Source organism: Pinus tabuliformis, chromosome 4_1 (genome assembly GCF_031772625.1).
Source record: "Pinus tabuliformis cultivar Carrire ecotype Pingquan chromosome 4_1, CPIR1, whole genome shotgun sequence".
Classification (NCBI taxonomy): Eukaryota; Viridiplantae; Streptophyta; class Pinopsida; order Pinales; family Pinaceae; genus Pinus; species Pinus tabuliformis.
In genome coordinates, this window is record NC_142303.1 from 24,773,578 (window position 1) to 24,797,082 (window position 23,505).

At 37.0% G+C, this 23,505-nt stretch overlaps 1 protein-coding gene across 1 annotated transcript in view; it reads right to left on the bottom strand.

Moving 5' to 3' along the window:
• Positions 1-3,242: 3,242 nt before the first annotated feature.
• Positions 3,243-23,505, bottom strand: part of LOC149174009 (AMSH-like ubiquitin thioesterase 1) — a 76,914-nt gene continuing 56,651 nt past the window's right edge. Inside the window, exons 13-15 of the mRNA XM_089419134.1 lie at positions 4,086-4,138; positions 3,791-3,974; positions 3,243-3,534 (exon numbers count right to left, since the gene is read on the bottom strand). Coding sequence (XP_089275260.1) covers positions 3,800-3,974; positions 4,086-4,138 — 228 coding nt within the window. The 3' untranslated portion in view covers positions 3,243-3,534; positions 3,791-3,799. The remainder of the gene's footprint in view (positions 3,535-3,790; positions 3,975-4,085; positions 4,139-23,505) is intronic.

Below are 23,505 nucleotides of genomic sequence, written 5' to 3' on the forward strand. Positions count from 1 at the left end.
CTTGCAGTTAACCACCACCGAGCTAGATTCAGAGCCTTTGGATTGAAGTTCTCAAATGAATTTCACACCAGTGCACTCACAAGCCATAGGAATCCAGAGCACACAATGTCTCCACTTGACAATCAAGAGTCCAGAGAGCATAATGTCTCCACCCAATCAAAGAATCCAGAGTCCACAGTGCCTCCACCTGTAATCCAGTAGGAATCTAAAGCACACCATGCCTCCACCTGATAGCTTTCGCAGGAATCTAGAGTCCACCTTTAGGGTCTCGGCCACCTATGAAAACACCAAGTCCCAGAGTACCTAGTGTCGCCACCTGCGATGCAAAAGTCCAAAGTCCATAGTTGCTCTCCCTTCTCGACACCACAACTTCACCTTTCTCTAATGTCCCTCAGCTAGCTCCCAAGCCTCAACTTACGCAAGCTCCTCCAACTGCTTTCCATCCACTGCTAATGTATAGTATTTCTCACTACAACACAACCACAATGCTTTGGTCTTTTCGTTCACTCCTCAACATGCCTAAGCTTGCTTTTCTCATCTATCTAAATACCCCTTGCAAGAATGTCTCCTCTCCTCTAAATGTCTTCCCTAATTTCCTTGTGCATGTTGACCAACGCCCCCATCCCATAGGTTTAACTCGTCCTTTTCTCAGACGTCCATGCGCCAATTTTAATGCTTGTACAACTTTTTGTTTGTGGAGATAAATCACAGCATTCAAAGTTTGGCTATTTCCCTGAGCCATTCCCAATCAGCTTCTTCCCCCAAGCTTTGAATCTGTGTCCTCTCTCCCAGTCCAATCATTTTCATATTATCACAATTAATTACAATTACACATGAAAAAATTTACATGAGGGGGCAGCCAAAAAGGGTTGTTACAATTATCCAATTGAAAGCTTCCATGATAATAGTAGCCCTTGAATCTCTCCTTTTTATAGTCAATTCTTACAATGTAAAACTCTAACGCTGACAAATTGGACTTTCAACCTCAATTACATCAATATAATAAGCAATAAGCAAAGGTGAAAACAAGAAAATATACAATGGTTGCTAAATGGGTGGGTGTTCTTGAGGATAAGTTAAAAGCATACACCAAACACAACCAAAAACCTCAATGAAAATTATGTAAATCCCAACAAAGTAGAAATTCGGAGAGAAATATATCCAACCTCTTCTCTATACCATGCATGCATTACTTTAAGAAGCATCGTTATGAACAACATTACCATGTTTTAAGATGCATTCTTTTTTTAACCAAAGGAAGAACCACTAGGTTGTTTTTGTTATAGTGTTATCTTATTATAATGCATCAATGACTTTGTCTATAGATTAATGGATGGATGACCTTTCCTAGGAAAGAACCAAACCCCAAAAACAACATATAAAAAAATAATGTTCTACCACCAACAGAAATTGTGATACATATTTTTTTCTAAATTGCTTGAAGAAATGTCTAAGATCCAAGGTTGCTCCACATAATATGAAATTCTTTAAAACTTAGAGGGTTAATTATTTCACCAAAATAATCTAAGAGTTTCCCTTGACCTAATCTCTTTATAAAGATCACCATTTGAGTAGGGACCCAAGGGAGGTAATTACTTTTCCAAAAATAGCCTAAGATTCTGCATCAACATCATCTCATTTTAAGGCTTACGAAAAGGCGCAAGAATGACCAAATGATAGTATTTCAACCTCACTAGTGAATCTGGTGCCACACAACTTCGATTTTTATCATATGAACTTTTTATAATAGTATAACCTCATCCTACACAAAAAACTATTCCTTTCTTCATATAAACTTTTTATAATTGTCACAATACATTATAGCCTTATTCTACATTAACTAAATCTCTCTCCCCCTCTCTCACCATTGTGATTCATTGGAAATTTTGAAAAAGTTACATCATATAATACAAACTTCCTTCAACATAGATATCAACATTTATCAACCACTTAATACTCCAACAACCTCACAAATGAATGAAGCCTCTAATGAGTTGTTTCACATTTATAAAGCATATCACAATTTTATATGATTTGGTTGTATTTGATATTTTATAATATAATCTGATTCTATACACAATTCACTTAGCCTCCCACTCTCCCCCTCTTTTCTCCCTCTCATTCTCTTTCTCAAATCAGTGCTATATTTACTTTGGCAATTATATATACAATAATGTGCTATATTTACTTTGGCAATTATATATATACAATAATGAACTGATTATGCATGTAATTTATTAACAAAAAAATGTATCTCATATATACATAAAATTGTATTTTGCAAATCGAATTAAAAATATATTTACATTAACATGATTGCACTTCATTTAATTTTTAATTAGTGATTTTTATCCTATTCCATTATGATTTTGGAGAAGTCGTCCTCTAGAACAATTGAATTAAAATGAACTAGTACACTTTTGCAGGTTGTTCATTTAGCAACATAGAACAAATAACACTAAGCAATCAAGTCATTATTCATGCAGCTTCATAACTTTATCTATCTTATTCACATAAGTGATGGGAATACTATTATTAGAATAATTAACAATTTTATATATAAACACTTTGTAATTACAAATGTTAACACAGTCATACCAACACCCACAAAATTCTCCATTCTCTTTTATTTTGACGAGGACACGATGGCAAAACCTTATCAGGGGATTTTACCGAGTGCGTTGACTAGATTGTGCATATCATACGGAAAATGCCTAGACCCAAAGCAGTCGATCATCTTTTCAAACATTAGAATAAATACATTCTTACTATCAAATGTAAGATATTCACCTCATTATTGTCTAAACATCATATGCAAATATATTTTTAATGATGTTTCATCTAGTATGTTTAATAGTCACCTATCAAGTTTTTCAAAATTTTATAGTTTGTCTTCTCCAACAGGTTGGATTATTAAAAATTCTAGGCTGCCACTCAAATATCCATGTCATCACCAATCCCATTACAAATACCGAGTTATTCAGTAATAAATATCAATCTTTATACTCATTAATATACATTACACTAGGTTAGAAATTTAAATACCCTAATGAAATAAGGATCTACTTGGTATCCAAAGCTGCAGGTCTACCAAAAAATTATTTATAAGAATGGTGCTCCAGCATTCTACCACCTACAGATTGCTTCTTGGATCAAACACGGTTTGGAATATTTACCAACCAAGACATCTAGTGGAATTGGACAATGCAAAATTTCAAACAGTTGGACCATAGACATCATCATTTTTGCATTGAAAATAATCCCATGAATTTATATTAGTGTAGATGAAACAGGTGCAGTTATTTTTAACTCTGCAATAAGAGATCTTGTAAATACAATCTATTTTTTTTCAACAAAATAATCACCAGTAAATGTTTACACAAAGTATGTGCTCATTTGGAATGAACAAATGAAGAAATAAAATTCATATCACATACAAATATATAGGGATGAAATCAAACAGTGATCACCACTAGTGAAGTAATCACTGGTAGCTTTCAGGAATTGAGGCTAAATACCTCAATAATACAACTCCTGCAGGGCACAAAAAAAATTAGTGCCATAGAATGCAGCATATAAAAGATATTATAGTCCCTTGAAAAAATTGCAAATAATGAAATACGTAACTTCCAATTAATTTCCTAACAAATATCAAGGCAACAATATGACTGCTTGGTACTGATGTAATAATAACAGCTTGAAAATTTGTATGAATATGGAATGTTGTAAACATAGTACACTCTAGCTTCGCGATAGAAAATAAAATGACAAAATTAGTCTGTTACAATACCTTATAATATCACCGAAGATCTATCACATCATATCTTAAATTTGAATTTAGATAGACATGAGAACAATGTTCATATATTGGGCTACCATCCGGAGGTTCTTCGTGAGGATGAAAGCCACGCTGCTGACATTGTTTTATGACATTCACACCTGCAGGATCTGATAAATGGAAAATACCATAGGTTCTGCAATACCAAAGCAATATTTGCCGACCATTAAAAAAGACAAAATCAAACTTGAAACCATACACAAAAAGAATCCAATGATCATGCCCTCCATCAGAAATGAATACATACTTTGTTGTGTCTGTGGGAGCCATGACAATAGCAATAGCTTCAGGTAACATAACCTGTAAGAACCAAGTACAATCAATTCCAAATATCATTAATTTCATTATATACATCATAGGTAACTTGTATAAAATAATTAACCAGTTATTGCATGTTGATGGCACGACAGAAAGATGAGAATGATGGAACATAATCAAAAGATAGAAAATGTATAATGATGACGCAAAAAGTGAAATGTAGAGTGTCATTCAGGTTGGATGGAATACATTGGATTATGTTATCATTTATAAGTTCAGTTATGCATGCCACTACATCCAAATTCTGACAATTTTCTCAGATGATACTGGAATGCACTCGAGCAGATAGGGAATGCCCACTAGAAAATTGTGTGGAGAACATAAAGCTTGTATTTTTGTTTATCTACAATTTGAAAATATACTTTCCCATTGCCTACAAGAGTTTCCCACATGAAATAACATGAGTACAAACGTAGAAAAAGCACTCGTCTGATTGTTCCACATACTACTAGACACAATTACATATGAGACAAGTCCCTTGATATGTCAAATATGCATCCTGAGAAGTCAGACAAAGACAAACTTTCATTCTCACAAACATTCAAAATTACAGAAAATTTAGTAAATCAAGTCCATATAATACGGAATGCCATGGCCCATCTGCCAAACCACAGCAATTCAATAATCGAAAAGAGAAAATCTCTCCTAATAAAATGAACAGCATTTCCATTTATAATCTATTTCTTATTCATGCTCATACCTGCCCTGAAAAGAAATATTTTCTATAAATATCCCACTTGCAAGTAGCGTCTGATGAAAATCATCTGTAACATATAGTTCTAACTTGAGACCTCTAGCCCCTATTCAAGATATTGTTCTTTCATATAAGCGGTTCATATGCTTGTGGTTCCACTGCTTATATCATGGGATAGACATAAACATATAATCTCATTTTCATTTTTCCGCGTTCAAGTCACAAATTCCTTTTTATAATTAAGGGTGGGTTTCACCTCTCATTTTTACAATTTCTTGTTTACATCTCATCGTTTGTTGTGTTGAAGAATCTAGGGCAGTTAAAAATTACTGAGATTTTTCTTGACTTCATAACAATTTGTGAAGTTATTTTGCAATTTTATCTTAGCTTGATCTTCTTATTATTATTGGTATGTGTGTTTGCTTCATCAAACTGCTATCAAAACAAAAGAGACGAGAACACAAAGTATTTGGCTTTCTGCCAGGGCCAAAACCTCTCCCTCTTGGAGAGGAAAACCCACCCAAAATTCTTCTTATAGAGATTCCAATTGACGAAGACCAAGACCAAGACCCTTGACCTATTCTGCCACTCCAAGACCAAGCCATCAATCCTCTTCCTTGTCACTGCTTGAGATCATTATCTTCGCTGCACCACTGAGATCATCACTGCTGCACCATCCTGATCTTTATCACTGCTGCAACACCACTGCTGTACCTTCACCGAGGTCTTCATCATGACAATGAGATCTTCATATGCATGATTGAGAGCTATACTTAGATTCACTGAAAACATGACTGTTTCTCTATAGATGCACTTCGCTGCACTGAGATCATAGCTGCATCATCACCGAGATATTGATTAGGATCATGACCTTACATAGTCATTATGCCGAGGTCATAACTGTGTTCATGGAACCAAGTGTATACTGGAATCCTTCACATAATTGAACCAAGATTGTGAATGTATCTAGAGAGTAGGCCAAGATAAGGAGTGTTACTTCAAGACCCTTCTCCTTACAAAGTTGCTTCAGAGATCACCGAAACTGGTTTTCTTCTGCACTATGATCTATACCAAGACAGTGATTGTGTTCTCCATGCACCGAGACCTTTCACTCTAATCTCCAACGAAACAGTGACTGTGATGTTATTCTTCCACCGAGATCAGCATCATCAAGCTACCACTGAGGTTACAAAGGTATCCGAGATCCCATACTTGTCTTCCTGTAATGCAGATCTTAGACCCATATCCATCCGGGAGAATCCGAAGTGGCTGTGCTCCTTCGCTTGCCTGAGATTATATCTTGTCCGAGACAGTGCCATCCGAAGTGCAGAGGTATATCCAAAATCCCTCTGCCAGCACCTCATACCCATCTGAAATCTCACAGACAAAAGAGTTCTGTGCTTACCTTTTGCGGATACCTTGACGGGGTATTTATAGTGGTCTGTCTCCATATTTGAGCCGACTTCAACAAGTGAACCGACATGTCTATTTATTGAGCCAACGTGACTGCCATTTAGCTATTTAATTCAATTTTGAGGCCGACATGATGATCTCCTTGTCGTTTTGCTTGCAGACTTCTTGTGCTTGCTTTTGGAGGATTGATCTTGGTCTTGGAGGGCTGCTCTAGGCTAGAATACATTTTACATAGGCTCATAAAGAGATCCTTCATACATGACTTGACTCTTTGACTTTATTAATAAATCCTAAAGACATCAAGAAGAAGTCTTTGACCTAATGACACTTCTTGCTCATGAAACCCATGTAGCAAGGCATACAAAAATAATTTATTCTCTTTTATTACATCATTTACAAAGATCATGTCATTATGAAGACCGAACCTAGTTATACTTTCTTCAACATGTTGGACATTAATACATTTATCTTATCTTTGCTAGATGTCGGGTTCGTGTCATAAATCTTATCATTCTATCAAATCTACAGTTGCAGGAGCAGCTGTGAGTGTGAAAGAGAGGTAAGTGTTTGGGTTTACATTCAAGCGGTAGCCAAGGTCATCTCACCTCAAAAGGGAGAAGATATCTCCATACTGAAGTAAATGAATATGGCAACCTGTGCACATGTCACAGGCATGAATTTCATGTTCATTTGGCAGCTCAGCGATGAATTCCCTCTTTTGGACAACCTTCCTCATCAAGAAGGACCCCTATTATTAGCCCTGGGAAGAATTTAATTTGGTCAAAAAAAAAAATATTATTTTTAATGATGGAACCACATGTGCACAAAAGTCATAATTGGGTCTCCAGAGAAGCATATCAATACACATCAAGGCAACCTCATTTCGACATCACATCAACACATATTCTCTTCTCTCTCCTCTTGTGATTGGTTCATACAGGTCTGCAATCAAGGAGTCTGAGCTCACACGTGCGAAGGGAAGAAGGGCATTCTGAAATTTCTGCGTTGACTTTTGTTTGCGCAGCCATTGACCAAGTTTGACTTGGCATTTTGATTCACTTTGACTTGGAAACTTTCAATCTTGGGAGGCCAATTTCTTTTGTGAAGAAAATGATTTTTTCTGGGCTTTTTTTACTGGGGTTGACTGAGACCTTTGACTGCAGTTTGACCGCAAGAAATTCTGAGTTTGACCACAGATTCTCTCTCCTTTGACCGAGCTGTTTTGGGGCTGTTTTGACTTGACTTTGACCAGCAAAAGAAGCAGAGTTGCTTGACTGTTGACTGAACTGCTTTGGAGACACTTTGACTGCTGAATGTTGACTGATTAGGGCATCTTTGACTTTCACTTTCACTTTAACTTTCACTGGTTAGGGCTCATCTCTTGTTGGATATTAGTTAATTGAATTGGTTGGTCAAAGCTGTTGTCCTTTGACTCATTGATTGATTGGAATATTGTATCTCTCTGCTGAACATTTGATGACAATCTAGTAGAAGAAGAATTTGAAAGGGTTTTCCCCCTTGTGGGATTTTTCCTTGGTCTTAGACCAAATCTTGTGTCTCTTGTCATTGATCTTGACTGTCTTCTATCGCATCTTGGATTTACTGTTCTATCTACAGTTGCTCATTGTTATTGGAAGATTAAAATTGTTTCAAAGTGATTGCTGGTTGAAGAAAGAATTGGGCTAAGTAATTGTACTAAGCATAGAACAGTGGAAATTAGCATTTCAATTGTGTTTGTATTTCCCTGGAACAAAATTATGAGACAGCCCAGTTCTTAAAAACTTTCTTACAACTTGTTTTCCGGAGAAATATAGTCCCTCATACATTTTAAGCATTCCAAGTGATGACTTAGGCTCCATGCCAGATCCCTGCAGATTTTTCCCCCCTTCCCAAGTTTTCTGGATATAGGACCATAATAACCACCAGCCGAAATACCTTCTCAAGGGACTAAATGAATTCAGTTGCAACACCTCCAAGAACTTCACACAAAAACATGAAGAAATCGAGGGAACCCTTGGGGCTCTTTTTGAGCATTTTGTCTATCAATATATGTATCTATATGCATATTTCAAAGGCCAATCTGCCCCTTGCAACCTTCCAAAAGTGGCCTTCTCTACTGCAGCCTGCAGCCCACAAGTTGCAGCAGTCCGCATATCATGGCCCATGCAGCCCATCGGGGCTCCCACTGGGCACGGCCATGAGCTGATGCACAGGCTGCATTATGCACATGCTGCAACCTCGCAGAAAAGGGATGTTGCAGCCTGCGACAGGGGGCTCTCCCCACTGCAGAGTTAATATAGGTTACCCACAAGAATGGCCCTTAAAACATTGCTACATGTAGTGCTGGTCTCCTCCCAAACTGCATGCTCCTCCAATTGAGGTAGCTGAGGATCTCCTGAGGCGGTCTCCTAAAATAACCACCTTCAACAGTGAAGCATGACCTAGTGTGACCTGCCATGTTGTGGGAGACCTCTGGGATGGAGGGCAGCTGGCCACTCTATAGTGGTTCTGAAAGTAATGAGTAGTGTGTTTCTTTCTCTCCCTAAATACTTTTTAACTACTTTTAAAAATCCCTTTTTTAAACCATCGATTTAAATAAATTTTTAAATCTACACAACTTGTCCTATTGTAAAGTCCCTGGATTATGGGGGATTGGTCTAATAGGTTCAATCCCTTGAAAATTGATACACAGAAACTTATTTTATTTGTTTATTGAAAATGAGAACATTCCAATAATACCAATGAGAATGAAATGTTTGTTCGAAGAAATATGAAGGCAGCATCCATCATGACACAGCATTTGGTAGACCAGATTTATTTTGATGAGGATGATGGACATTGGACACAAGATGTCGAATCCCATTAAGGATGCCTACAGTGTGAAGCCTGATGACGCTATAATGAAACTCCTAGACCAATTTAGAAAAGTGAAAATGAAACATGGAGAAGAAATTTGCCCTCATTTTCGAAAGTTAAAGAGATTCCTAGAGATCTTTCAAGGTATAATGACAATTGATGATTAGATATTTGTGCGATGTTTTTTGATAAGTTTTCAAGGGCCATGGAAAAACTCTAGAATCCTATACATTCATTTATTAGAAGTATTGTTGTTGCTGATAAAATGGAAACCATTAATGCTGATGTAATTTTCAAATGAAAGAATCCAAAAAGGAGATAGTTTGAATGCAGAAAAGCATAATAGAGGGAAAAAAAATCCCTGAGAAATCGGAGGCAAGATGTATGAAGGAATGAAGAGCAGAATCATGGAAAAAGAAAGGGTTTTAAAGATGATGGTCAGTGTAGAATTTGTGAGAAAGTATAGACGTAAAGGCAGCTGAATGTTGGTATGTGAAATTTTCCCAACCCTAGGTGACTGCTGACCTGATATTCTGTTAATTGAATTACTCAGAAATTAATGTCTGAATATTGCAATAACCACACACTAGCTGAAAACAGTAAATAGCAGAGCATAAATCAATTACACACATACACACACAATTTTTCCTTCAACTCATTTCATCATTCAAATAATCAAAGTTTACAAGGCAACCTCCACAGCTGCTGAAACCTAGCAGCTGTACAGTTGATAACTTCATCAGAAACTGTGTACGGCCTTCTGATGGGAGGTACAGCCTACACAGAATCTGAGAAAAAAGCGCAGCTGTTGTATGGTTGTACGAATCTGCTGGTTGTGCGATGTTGTACAGATCCATATGACTGTACTGTACAAACCTATTGTATGGTGCTCTTCCTCTCAGCTGATGCACTCTGATCTCTCTCTGTTCCAGCCATTGTCCCTATTGAACCAAACCTTTGTCTGAACTCTTTATCTTCACTTATCTTCATACTTTTTGCTGAAACCCTAATCCTTCAGTAAGATGTACGGTTAAGATTAATCCTAGACTAAGTCATTAATGCATAAATACACTTTAATAGACTCAAACAGTTAATTATAAAACTTTTCACTTTTCCCTTAAGTGAATTACAAAATAGAATTACTTTATGAAATATCCCGAAACATTTCAAATATGTTCACACCAAACCTATGCCAAAGTTCCCATCCGAGAAATTTTTCTCAAGACTCCCTCTTAGCAAGAAAGCCATTCTACACCAATCCAAATTTGTCTCTATATGCTTCAAACTTCTTTTACTAAGGGCTTAGTCAGAATATCAACTACCCATTGATCCATGGGAATATGCTAGAGCTTTACTTCTCCCTTATCAAACCTATATCAAATAAAGCGGTATTTGATCTCTATGTGCTTGGACCTGTTGTGAAACATTGGATTCTCAAAGAGTTTGATATTTGATCTTTACACCACCTCCCACTTCTTTTAGTTTTTGAAACTTTGGGTCATTCAACACTCTCCTACTAGACCATTCACTTTCTTTCGATTATTAACAAGTTGCTTCATGGTTGAGCCATCAGAAGAGCAATCAAAGGGTTTCTTTGTCCTTATAAATAGGGCTTTCAACTCCTCCTCGTTTAGCCATAAATGGTTGAAAAGGGGCTGATGGTTTACATCCTTCAAATTCAAATTGACAAAGAATAGGAAAATGTTCTAATCAGCCCCCATAACCCACCTAAGATTTAATCCTGGCTCTATCTTCCATCAGTTAGTCAAAGAGAAGGAGCCCATCCAGCGTCTTCAATATTCCTTATATTCCTCTTCTTACATTCCTCCAAGTAGGAACTAATATGGTAGGTTCTATATCAATAAGATATTCTTCTTCAAAGAAGTGAGTGAAAATATGTTCTAGGGGATCCCTTCTTGCAACTTCTTCCCAAATCTCCATTTGATTGAGAGTCAAATTGAGGTCGCCATCTAATATTAGATTATCACCCTTCAAAAGACCAGTGATTCTAATCCCATCCCAAAAAGGTTTTGTATCTCCTTAGGGCCAGAGTAGGTTTATGATTCTAAAAAATCTCCCTAGCTCCTCTGAAGTAACTTCAATCTCAATTCCTGCATGCCCCAACACACTCCCCACATGCTAGCAATGTCTATTGAGAGAAAATTCCATTTTTTTTCAAAAAAAAAGGTGAATTCCACTACTTATGGCAATCATACATTGTTTCTTCGATAAGAATCACATCAAGTTTATAAACTAGATATAGCCTTTTAGGGCTTTGCTACTCTAGGGGAACCCCAAACCCTCGAGTTTATGAAAAGAATAATAATTTGATCCCTACTTTTTGGGCCTTTGCAACTAAGGAACCCACCAATTGTAAACTATCTTCCTCTCTTACTTCAACAGTCACTTCAACACATTCCTTTTCTGACATCAATTGTTAATGGAATTTGAGAGGGTTTTGGACTTTTTATAGGACTTATTTTGTAGGGGAGTTTGATATTAGAACTAATTCTTCTAACCTAACCTCAGGAGTAGGGGCTTGTTACCTCTCTCTCTTTCATCGGGAACCTCATTTCCCATTTCCAAATATTTTGAGAGACTCATCCATATTTAGAGGAATACCATCAAATTTATTGTTATCTATACAAACAGAGCCTTGACCCTTAATCATTATCTCATAAGCCCTCATGATCTGCAAACTGTCGTGGATACTCAACTAGACAATTCATCACAACATATCTGATAAAAATTATACTTGAAAATCCAAAATCCACACTAGTATAGTTTTTTTTCTCTTTAAGATTTATCTGTGAATTACCCCCTTAAGCATACCTCGAAATCCCCACTGAATTTCGGAGTTTGGTTTGAGTTTGTCTTTGTGGTATTTCGTCAAACAATTTGGAGATACATGGCTGTAGGTGTGTTTTCTTATATTTTATTTAAACAATTTGCACAGAGTACTAGATAGACACCATGAAAATGTTTCACAACAGCAACATATAATCCATATTAAACTCAGAAATGTACATACCCATTAATGGACACTTGCAACAGCAATAATAAGAGACATATATGAGTGATTCTCAGCATACTTCATTAAACATTTGGTTGCAGGCAAGATTCACTGAGGAACTCGCGTGGCCAACTAGCTGATTAACTCAACCCCTTAAGACTGGAAACTCAGCCTTATAGATTCTATGCACAAGCCTGATTTCTTTGTCACCAATCAACAACTCTATCTCAGCATCCTCTGAGATGACAGTAATCAACCAGTGTCAACAGTCTGAAAGTGATGGTCTTAGTCTCTTTCTGGAAAGGTCCTCAGCCCACAGAAATATAGTTGAACTCAACCCACAAAGGTATGGCAGACTCGGCCCACAGTAGAAGGTGATTCCACCCACAAAAGAGGACTGATCTCATGGCCTTTTTCTTTCAGTCTCAGCCCCTCTTATCAAACTCAGCCCTCTTGAACAGTCCCACTAGATCACTAACAGCAGAGATAACTTGGCCCCTCAAGGGAGATATTCCACTAGACAATTCATCACAACATATCCGATAAAAATTATACTTAAAAATCCAAAATCCACACTATTATAGTTTGTTTCTCTTTAAAATTTATATGTAAATTACCCCCTCAAGCATACCTCAAAATCCCCACTGAATTTAGGAGTTTGGTTTGCATTTGTCTTTGTGGTATTTCGTCAAACAATTTGGAGATACATGGATGTAGGTGTGTTTTCTTATATTTTATTTAAACAATTTGCACAGAGTACTAGATAGACACCATGAAAATGCTTCAGAACAGCAACATATAATCCATATTAAACTCAGAAATGTGCATACCCATTAATGGACACTTGCAACAGCAATAATAAGAGACATATATGAGTGATTCTCAGCATACTTCATTAAACATTTGGCTGTAGATGACTGGTGTGTTTGTCACTTAATATATCTCAGCTGCAGGCAAGCTTCACTGAGGAACTCATGTGGCCAACTAGCTGATTAACTCGACCCCTTAAGACTGGAAAATCGGCCTTATAGATTCTATGCACAAGCCTGATTTCTTCGTCACCAATCAACAACTCTATCTCAGCGTCCTTTGAGATGACAATAATCAACCAGTGTCAACAGTCTGAAAGTGATGGTCTTAGTCTCTTTCTAAAAAGGTCCTCAGCCCACAGAAATATAGTTGAACTCAACCCACAAAGGTATGGCAGACTCGGCCCACAGTAGAAGGTGATTCCACCCACAAGAGAGGACTGATCTCGTGGCCTTTTTCTTTCAGTCTCAACCCCTCTTATCAAACTCAGCCCTCTTGAACAGTCCCACTAGACCACTAACAGCAGAGATAACTTGGCCCCTCAAGGGAGATACTCGACTAGAGAAAAAAGGGTTTTAACTTTTGGGTTCCCAACAGTAGCTCAAATCCGGCCCTCTCCCACAGGTGCAAGCCTACAAAGAGAATATAGAATACACAATAGCAAAATATAAAATCAACTGATAACACCATTAAAAACTTACTCCTTTTTGCTAATACCTTTATCTTCTAGAACAATGAATCCCAATGACGAAATTTGAGTGATTCCACTCCAACACTAGCTAGGGTGTATAGTTTCAACACCGAAACCAGCAACCAAAATGATGGTTTCCAAAAACCCTAGTCTCTTTCTCAAAAATTCTCCAGAATTCTATTTTCCAAGTGAGTGAATACAAGAATGAGGGGAGACTCCTCATTTTCTCTTTTTATAACCTCATTCACCACTTTTGCCACATTTTTACACTTTTATTTTAATAAAGTCACTTTAGTGGGTTTTCTCACTTTATAATTTAAAATGACTTTTTATTAGCCTAGTACCAATGTTCCCCTTTTCACCACTTTAGCTTTTGTAATGTTTTCTCCTAGGAAAATTGTGTTCCCTTGATTAATTTTTCTTATCCTAGCCTACAAGAACCTTATTAGGCTAGCAAATCCCCTTCCATATGTCTCCTAAGTGGATGGGGACATTAAATTATAGATATGTAGATTATAGTTAATAACATATGCATGTGAATTAAAATTATGCAAAAAATAAAAAACAATGAAATGAAAACTCACACACATTTGACACAAGATATGACCTAGGAAACCCTTTCGAGAGAAAAACCCAGCTAAAAGGTGAGGCTACTCTGCGCTCTTTCTCTAAATAGAAAATGGTTGCGAGTACAAAGAAGTATGGCATGTGACCTGTGGGTTATTACAATGCACAAATCCTCTCTATGTGCTCTATCTCTTATCCCTCTCAGCGATTTTTTACAGCTATGGAACAAATGCACTCGAAAGAATGGAACCCCTTTTTCTCCTAGTGGCCCAATGATAACACAATCTGATAATCTAATGGTGGTTAGGTTTGACTATCTCAACTCTTAACCACAGTTACAATATAGACTCTTTGAGAGTCTTCATCATCATAATGACATGGTTAGCCCATTTTCCATGAATTATGGGGCTGACGTCGCATCCTCTCAAATTATGGTGGTGAAAATAGAAGGTCAACTTTTGAGTGGCATAAATTTCGCATACTGACTTTGATTGACGTGATTCTTGATCATTGTAAAGATCTTCGTGTGTAAAATAGTAAAGTTTTATTCGCGCCCCTCCTCCCCCCCCCCCAAAAAAAAAAAAAATTGTTTTTTGATGCCTCAAAATGATCCCAAAAGATTTCAAACCCTAATTTGCCAAACTGGGTCCCACTGGTAAAAAGGGTCCTGTGAGCTGATTCCTCCACTTTTTCCATTCTGAAAGCATCGAGATGAATGACAAACAAAATAATGATCCAATCTGGATCACATCATGAAGCACAATTTTAAAGCCCAAATACTCAACAAATGTAGGAGACTCTTAATGTGTTGCTTGAAAGCAAAGGGGGGATTCTAAAACTTTCATATTGTCAATCATTGGTTGACCTTATACTAAAAGCTCCTATTGACTACTCTAAAAAAAATTGCGTTAGAGAAGTTTGATCTTGTTCATTAGTTGGAGATGTTGTAAGCTACAGATCTCATAATCATGTTTCTTCTTGTACCATAAAGTCTCCTCACCCACCATGGAAACTCCTTGAGTGCTCATTTTTTACCCAAACTTTCTTCTTCTAGAAGAAGGATCCTGTGGGATTTTGCACTCTTCCCAAAGATGGACTAAATCATGACAGGCTCCACACCTAAATGCAATCTTCTAAAAATCTAACTTCTAAACAAATGACCAAGATCCTCAATCAATTTTGATTTCTATTTTCTGCAAACAAACCTTTTTCTAGATCAACCTGCACTAGCATTCTAACCACTCTCATATCTTCCTTCTCCCATAAATTATCTTCCAACACGACAAAACAACCAATTGATCCCCCTATTCCTTCTAAAATATTTATAGTCCAAAGTTACATTGGGAGTCCTAGAAGAAAAACCCAAACTTGTTGAACATGTGAGAGTTTTATCCTAGAGTCAAAACCTAATTTCCACCTTTCAAGGCTCAAATTGAAAGACCCCCATTGTTAATCTTGATTGGGAAGTTTTTCAACATCACATGATTGGTTCATTAGGAAACAAATCCAACCATGCAATAAAGATGGAAATCCAAAGAGTAGCCTAAAATTGACTTCTAGTGTTCATTCATCCAAAGATTTAAGGTTTCCTTTTTATTATTTTTCCCCATAAATTTCCCAACAAGAAACTTTTCCATGAAACCTTCCACTTCATTCATGCCTACATCCAACCTTCTTCCTTCTTTTCACTCTACGGTTACCCTTTGGTCCTAAAAAATGTTCATCCCTAAAACTCCTACTTTCCTAGCATTCAAATGTGATTCTTATTTACCCAAAACAGGGCTCAATTTTACTAAAGTATATTAGGAATGAGCGATAGATGAATTCATAGAACCAAAGCTTGGCCTGCTTGATACTACACAAGGAGAAAGGTTGAGAGATAGCCCAAGTTTTCCTCCAATGAAGACAAAGAATTATTCTCCCTTCCCTCCCTTGATCCCCCAAGGACAATAAAGGATGTCTCCTTTCCAACTTTGACTAACTCATTGCATAGCTTCCACCTGGCTGAATTATGCCTAGATCCAAGACATCACCTACTCCCACCATATCATTATGACCCATTTATTCCACTAAATCTTGATCAATCCATGATGGAAATTGAAAATGAAAGAGGAGTTAGGGAAATCATCCCCCTTATTTTATCTATCCCCTCCTCCATGGGCATACCATGGACTTCCCTTGTGAATCTAGGAGCTAAGTACCTAAAATATTATCCCTGTGATCACCCTACGCTTACCACCACAACCTATAGCATTATGTAATATTGTGCATCAACTTATTTCAAAGATTATTGCTAAAAGGGTATCTTGTTAGGTGTCATCTAATGCCAATAGTGGTGATGAAAATCACCCTGATGAGATGAAGTTATATACCAAGTTATCGCTACTACAAATGGGTATGAATTTGCAGACTATTAATTCAATAATGGGATGTTTATAATTAGCATGCTTTGTTGTTTTGATAATGGATCTCCTTCGATATTTTTTTAATGCCACTAGAGGGCTTCATCAATGTTGTCCCTTATCACACTTCCTTTTTCTTTTAGTTACTAAAGGGGTAAGTATGATACTATTAAATAAAGGATGCAATGAGGAAAGGTGTTCTAAAAGGGATAAAAATTTCTAACACAGTGGTTATCGCACATTTTATTTTTCATGACATTATGATCCTTGGTCAAGAATCCTATCAAAAAGATGAGATTCATAAAGGAGATGATTGACATTTATTTGATGAGATCTATCAAGGAACTCCAAGTATGTGTGCAACAAAGGAAATTATTTTCTTTGAATCCACTCTCCCTATTTATTTGAAATATGTTGTTCGGTAAAGTTATAGTAATAGAACCGAGTTCTATGCATTATAGCTCCTTCTAAAACCATTGTAGACTCCAAGTTGTTGATAGATTGGGAACACAACAAATGCAGAATTGAAAAATTGATGCTAGGTCCAATCATGAATCGTGTTTTGGAGGTGAAAAGTAGGTTTGAGGAGCTCTCTTTCAATCAAATTTATAGAGAGTCAATACAAAAGCAAATCAACTACCAAAAGAGGCTTTATTGATGTAAGGGCTATTATCTAATGTCCCACCAAGACTCCGGTGTGGGGAGACGCAGGTGCGAGGAGATGGGCAGGGAGTGGCGTTTGGGAGTACCCTCAAATTTTAGGGAAATTTTGGGGGTGCAAGGGGACATCGGGGTATATAATTTTTAATTTTATATATATTTTTTCAAGTTCATATTCAATAATGAAAACATAAATAGACTAATAGTAATAGTAAATCCATTGATCCACACATAAAATTTAAATTCATAGTTGAATTAAATAATGATATACATTGATCTATCCTCATCGTTCATTTTGATATATACATCATTCATATGACATACTCATCATTCATCATACCATGAGATTCAATAATGAAATATTCAAATACAAATTCATCATTCATCATTCTATAATCTACATTGATTTAAAAATTAAATTCATTGTTCATCATTCTAAAATCTAAATTAAAAGCAAAACAGACTAGTATATACCATATACTAAATACTGAAATTTGAACACTAAAATAGGAAATTACTAAATTCAAAATTCATATAACTCAAAGTATCAAATTCAAAAATAGTTAAGAGTGAGGAGCCAATAATCAGTCTGAGGTCATCAATATCTAGTGTCACGACTCAAAAGTTAAAACTGAAAAGTAAAAATGGACATTAAGAAAATTTTCAAATTAATATGTGAATTTTCAAATTTTTTTATATTAAATGTTATTAGACAAATTCGAGGGGGGGCACGTATCCCCTCAAAAGGGGACACCCAGAAGCACCCCTTTTGGGGAGTCACATCCCCCACACTGGGAAACACACCCCCTTGCATCTCCCCATGACTCCCTAAAAGGGGTGCATGGGGAAATGCACCCCCAGAAATCCCCCGGCCGGGTGTGTGGAGTGCAAGGGTGCGTGCACTAGACCCTAGGGGACGCGTCCCAGTGGAACACTACTATTATCAGAACAAGGTCTCAGAAGAGGGACTCAAATTTCAAATGTGAAAGATCGCTATAATGACATTGGGGATTGATTCATCCCGGTTTTGGAAACACTGAGAGGGGGTGAATCAATATTTCACATAATTTTCACAATTGGTTAGCTTATCTTTTGAACATTCAAAGACAAACATGAAACATCACCATATCAGTACATGAGATTTTTCTCAACAAGCTTTGGTTATGTATGGTTTACATACAAATTTACCAGTTGAACTGGAAGGAAGTACAAGACTCCCCAAGGGTTTTACCAGCAAATGCTCCCTGAATGGGTTTGGGCCCTCATACCAAGGACAGTGACCCAACTACAATCAACTTGCCACAAGTCGTTGCCTTTGCTGTTGCTGCCACTGCTACACCACTATCCACTACTGCACTACTATTCATTGCTGCCACTGCTGCACCACTATCCACTGCTATCACTGCTGCACTACTATTCATTGCTGCCACTGCCTTTGCTACTGCTGCACCTCTATCCACTGCTATCATTTTTGCACTACACTGTTGCCTCTGCTACACTACTGCTCACTGCTGCACACTAACTTGGTCACTTAACCTCACAATGCTCTGCTCAAGGAAAGCACAGGTAACACTGCCATACACCCATGGGCCATATCACTGTCATGTAGATCAATTGTCATTGTCATACTAGATCACTGTTATGCCAAGGTTTATTGTCATGTCAAAGTCAACACCATATACCAAGACAGTCAAATAGATTCATCTGTCTTAAGTTATTGTCATACTGCCATATAGGTCACTATCATATCACTGTCTCACTGTCATTGCAACATAGAAGTCACTGTCATGCCAAAGTCACTCTCAAAGATAATTGCCATATGAGGTTACTGCAAAGTTCATTGTCATCAAGAATTCTGTGGAGTGTCACCATCATGCAACAAGTTCACTAGAACATTGTCACTATCAAATAAATTACTGTTATGTTTCCAAGGTCAGAGATTACTAGTTCAAAGTCATGTCACAGGTCACTATTGCATCAGTGTCAATATTCTCATACTGTCAAAGAGGCACTGGCACAACTTTTTTTTCAAATCTGTGTCACTGTAACTCAATAGAACTGCTGTACATCACAACTGTACTGCTGCAAAACGGATACAAGCACAATGGAAAGATTTGCAAAGCTACAAAAATACACTGCAACAACATCATATCAAACCCTATTACTTCTTAACTAAAAATGTCACATCTAGGTTCATAAGCAGTCTCATGATTGCTGCATGACAATTTCAAGGCTATCACTGTTCAGCCCTGGTATCATGCATCAAATATAGGCCTGTGTTTCAACAAAATGACTGCCAAGAACGACAATTTCTATTTCTGCAACACATTCTTTACTGACAAAACCCTAGCCTTTTCACAGTAGCCATACAGGCTGTGGGTCACAGAACCTAGTCATGCCCTTCTATTGTGATCTAATGTGTCATAGGTGCTGATGCCTACATATGCTGGTAACTTCTAAAGCTTTGAGATCCAACCAATGTGCCGAGTTACCATTATGCCTTTTAGAGTCTTAACTAATATGCCTTTTTAGATCCTATCTTGTCTATTTTGTCCAAGGAGAGCACTTCACTTGATGTCTAATAATAGCAACAAAACATTGAATGAGTTACAGATGGGGTAGTGGGTTATATTTACCAGCGACTGCAAGTTACTGTGACCTGGTAGCACAAATGGATTATCTATGGGTCATATATTTGGCATGGTTTTATTAAGTGGGAGCATGCAATCTTTAGAGCTATTTTGAGGTTGTCTTCATGTTATTTTCACAAAAAAAACACATCTACTTTTCATGGTCAGGGATTGTTCGGCCAGCAAATAATTGTGAGCATGCATACAAGTTGACTCTTCGAGTTTGAGCAATTTATGTGGATGAGGTCTCTTATCTTATACTTGAGAATTTACCTCTGACATGTTAGTGCAAGATATTACATGAATTTGATTTGTAAGGAAACGTTTCAAACAAATTTAACATACTTGGGTTTCCATTAATGGGTTTTGAAATATCTTGGTTAGCTGCTTTGTAGTGTCCCATTTTCAATCTATAAGACATGAAATTTTCATAGTGATTGGTCATCCTCAAGTCCATTCATTTGTCGCTCTTCAAACTATAATTCTCTCTGAATTCCTTCATGTCAAAATATTGACAATATTTGTAAGTGTTGGAAATTGTTTCCATTATGTTCATGTCACAATGTCCCCTAACAATGTGAGAGTAAAGCGCTTAAGTGATAATTCCTCCATTTGAGTTCTTATGCCGTGAATCTGATGTCTTCCAATTTTGTTTTTATAACACTTAAATAAAGCTGAGCCACTCTTTACCAGTCAAGTCACAAATCCATATGAATTTAGTTGGCCTCAAGTATATCACCTGCCCAATCAATTTTCTCATTTCTTCCCACGCTCCATGCTCATTGGACTTGAGCTATAAAAAAAATTAAAATAATAATTTACTTCACAAACTTTTGATATCTTACTCACAATTCTGCAACTGTGTCAGAGATCTTAAGTGTGTTTTTAAAGTTTTACAAGGGGCGAAGGCTAATTTAATATTATTGCATGTAAATCTAAACCTTACTCGCTGTTTTTAAGTGTTTATACTATATAGGCAGAAATATGCATCATTTAAAAGACATAAGAGAGTATATCTTGCAGATTTTAAGTCTTCTGCATAGCACAACTGACTATTCTCAATTTCAGAGCACTAGGGATGCCTCGGGAGGCTAGCAAGCACTAGCCCAAAGTGAAAGTGACAATGCGAGGTGTCAATGGTACTCTTCATAACTGTTGATTAACTGCTTGGGACGAAATTCTCCAAGGAAAATTCGAGAGATAACAAGGGAAGACTGCTTATTCGTATCAAAAAATGAATTCCAATTGTGTGTTTCAACATGTTAAGTTGGGTGTTATACTAGAACTTCATGATCACTTTAATAAATGACATATAACCAATGAGTTTTACCTATGTAGGCCAAAATCTTGCCTATTATTTGCATTTACAATAAAGACTGTTGAAATCTGGTTTGAAGGGTAAATATGTGAACCAATAAAACTAGAAAATAATATTAGTAACTCTCTCCAATGGTACAAGGCGAAAGAGGACTTCCTGAGAACAAGTGGTCCCTATCCTGGGTGTAAAACTCTATAAGAGTTGAATGAACATTGCACTTGGCTTAAATCAGTTTCTCAAATCTTCCTATAACAAAATAATCCAAAAACATGCCCTCCCTTTAGGTTTAAAGACTTACTTATAAGAACTGAAAAAGGAAAGACAAGTGCATGTTGCAGCCAGGGTTATGCATTCCCTAGAGCATATCTTGACTTGCATTTAATGGAAAAAAACCCTTACCTATAACACAACCATGGTTGCCGCATGTACAAAATTGAGCACACAACCCCCTTCTCAAATGAAGATGTCACCTTCAAAATCTCATTCTCAAATGAAGATTCCTTTTAGTAAGTTGAGAAGATTTTAGTAGAAAAAATCATAGGGGCATGGCCGAATTACAAAACCCTTAACCCATGGATTCTAGCTTACTTTTTCAATATGAATTTTTTATTCATTTTTTAGTAGAGAACTTATTTTCCATAGTGGCCACTAGTTCTTATAAAATGGTTTATATTAAGATACATGTCCCTTGAGTACCAAAGAACAAACTCTTGTCAATGTCCCACAATAGGTCAAGTCAAGCTCCCAAATCTACCGCTTTATCTCATAGGCCTTCCATGCTCAACTAGAGACACCCTTACAAACATGTCTTCTCAAATCCCATGACATACCATACCACACCAAGGCACCTCCCACAGATCGCAACCACAAGTTACAACACTCGATCAATGAGACATATCTCAAATCAAATCTTCCTACTTTTCCAATCCTTCCACCAAACATCTCTTAGGAATTTCTGCCTGTTAATTTTTGAGTTAACATGTTCTTTGCTTAGGTTAGTTACTTCATTAATCCATTAGCCCATTATTAATTCCATTAATCTATTAGCAATCACATTAACCATTATCATATGACATTAATTGATGAAAGAACATCAAACATAAATGCAGAATACAAGCCAAGACAAGAGGACACCAGATTTGGCGAATGCCAGGGAAAAACCCCAAGATGGGGAAAACCCTTTGATCAATTCTTCTTATTATTATATCAAAATGTTCAACAGAGAGAGAGTACAAAATTCAAAATTGACTTGCCAAATCGAAGTCAAAACATCCCTATCAAATCTGCAATCAAAATTTGCCCTAACCAAAAAGTCAATAGCAGGTCAACGTAGTAGCAAACTGTCCTCAATGTAGCTCAGTCATACCTAGTCAAACTCAGCCTTCAAAGGAGGTCAAAGATAGCCCAAAACAGTGATGAAAACAATGGTCAAACTTTGTGGTCAACTCTACAGTGAGGTCTGCAGTCAACCCTGTGATTGATTTATGGTCAAAGATAACAAAATGCCTCGGTTCCTGTGCCAATAGATGTGGCCTGCCTAAAACGAAATTTTGACACAAAAACCGCAGACAAAGTGATGGTCAAAGTGCTTGGTCAACACTGGTCAAACCTGCAACAATCTCTGAAATTTCGTCCTTGTAATTTGTCCTCCAATTTTTCCTTCTACTGCCACACGTGAGGAAAAGATAAGACCAATAAGTTGTATGAACCAATCAGAGAAGGAATGAGATCATTGTGTGAGTGAGAGAAGTGCCAAATGAGGTTGGAGGTCTCTCTTATTTATACAAATCGTTGAAGGTGAAGTGACATGTCTCTTGCGCGTCATGAGCCTACATGATGATGTGGCCGACCTTGACAATTTGGACATGTGAGGGCATAAATTCAAAAACACATTTCTGCTTATCCAAATTTGATGGTCTTTAGGTTGATTTTGGTCCTCTTGAAAAGAGGAATTCAATGCAATAATCATCTCCATCAAATGAGCTGTCCAAGGTGGAATTTGGCCCTAGTTGCCATTTTTAACACTCCCTCTCAACTAGGGAAAATTCCACCTGCCAATCCATCATGCTATTCTGTCATCATGAACCATCTTTGCATCTCATCGCAACTCTATTGAACAATGATGTAATAATGAAGAAGAATTGATCGAGAGTGAGTCACAAGACCTTGTCACTCTCTACTGACAAAAGTCAATCCAGGGGTAGAACCCCAATCGAATTTGATCCAAGATCAAGTTGTTGAACACCATACATCCTAGACATAGGGAGTACGACAATACACAATGCATCCATCTGT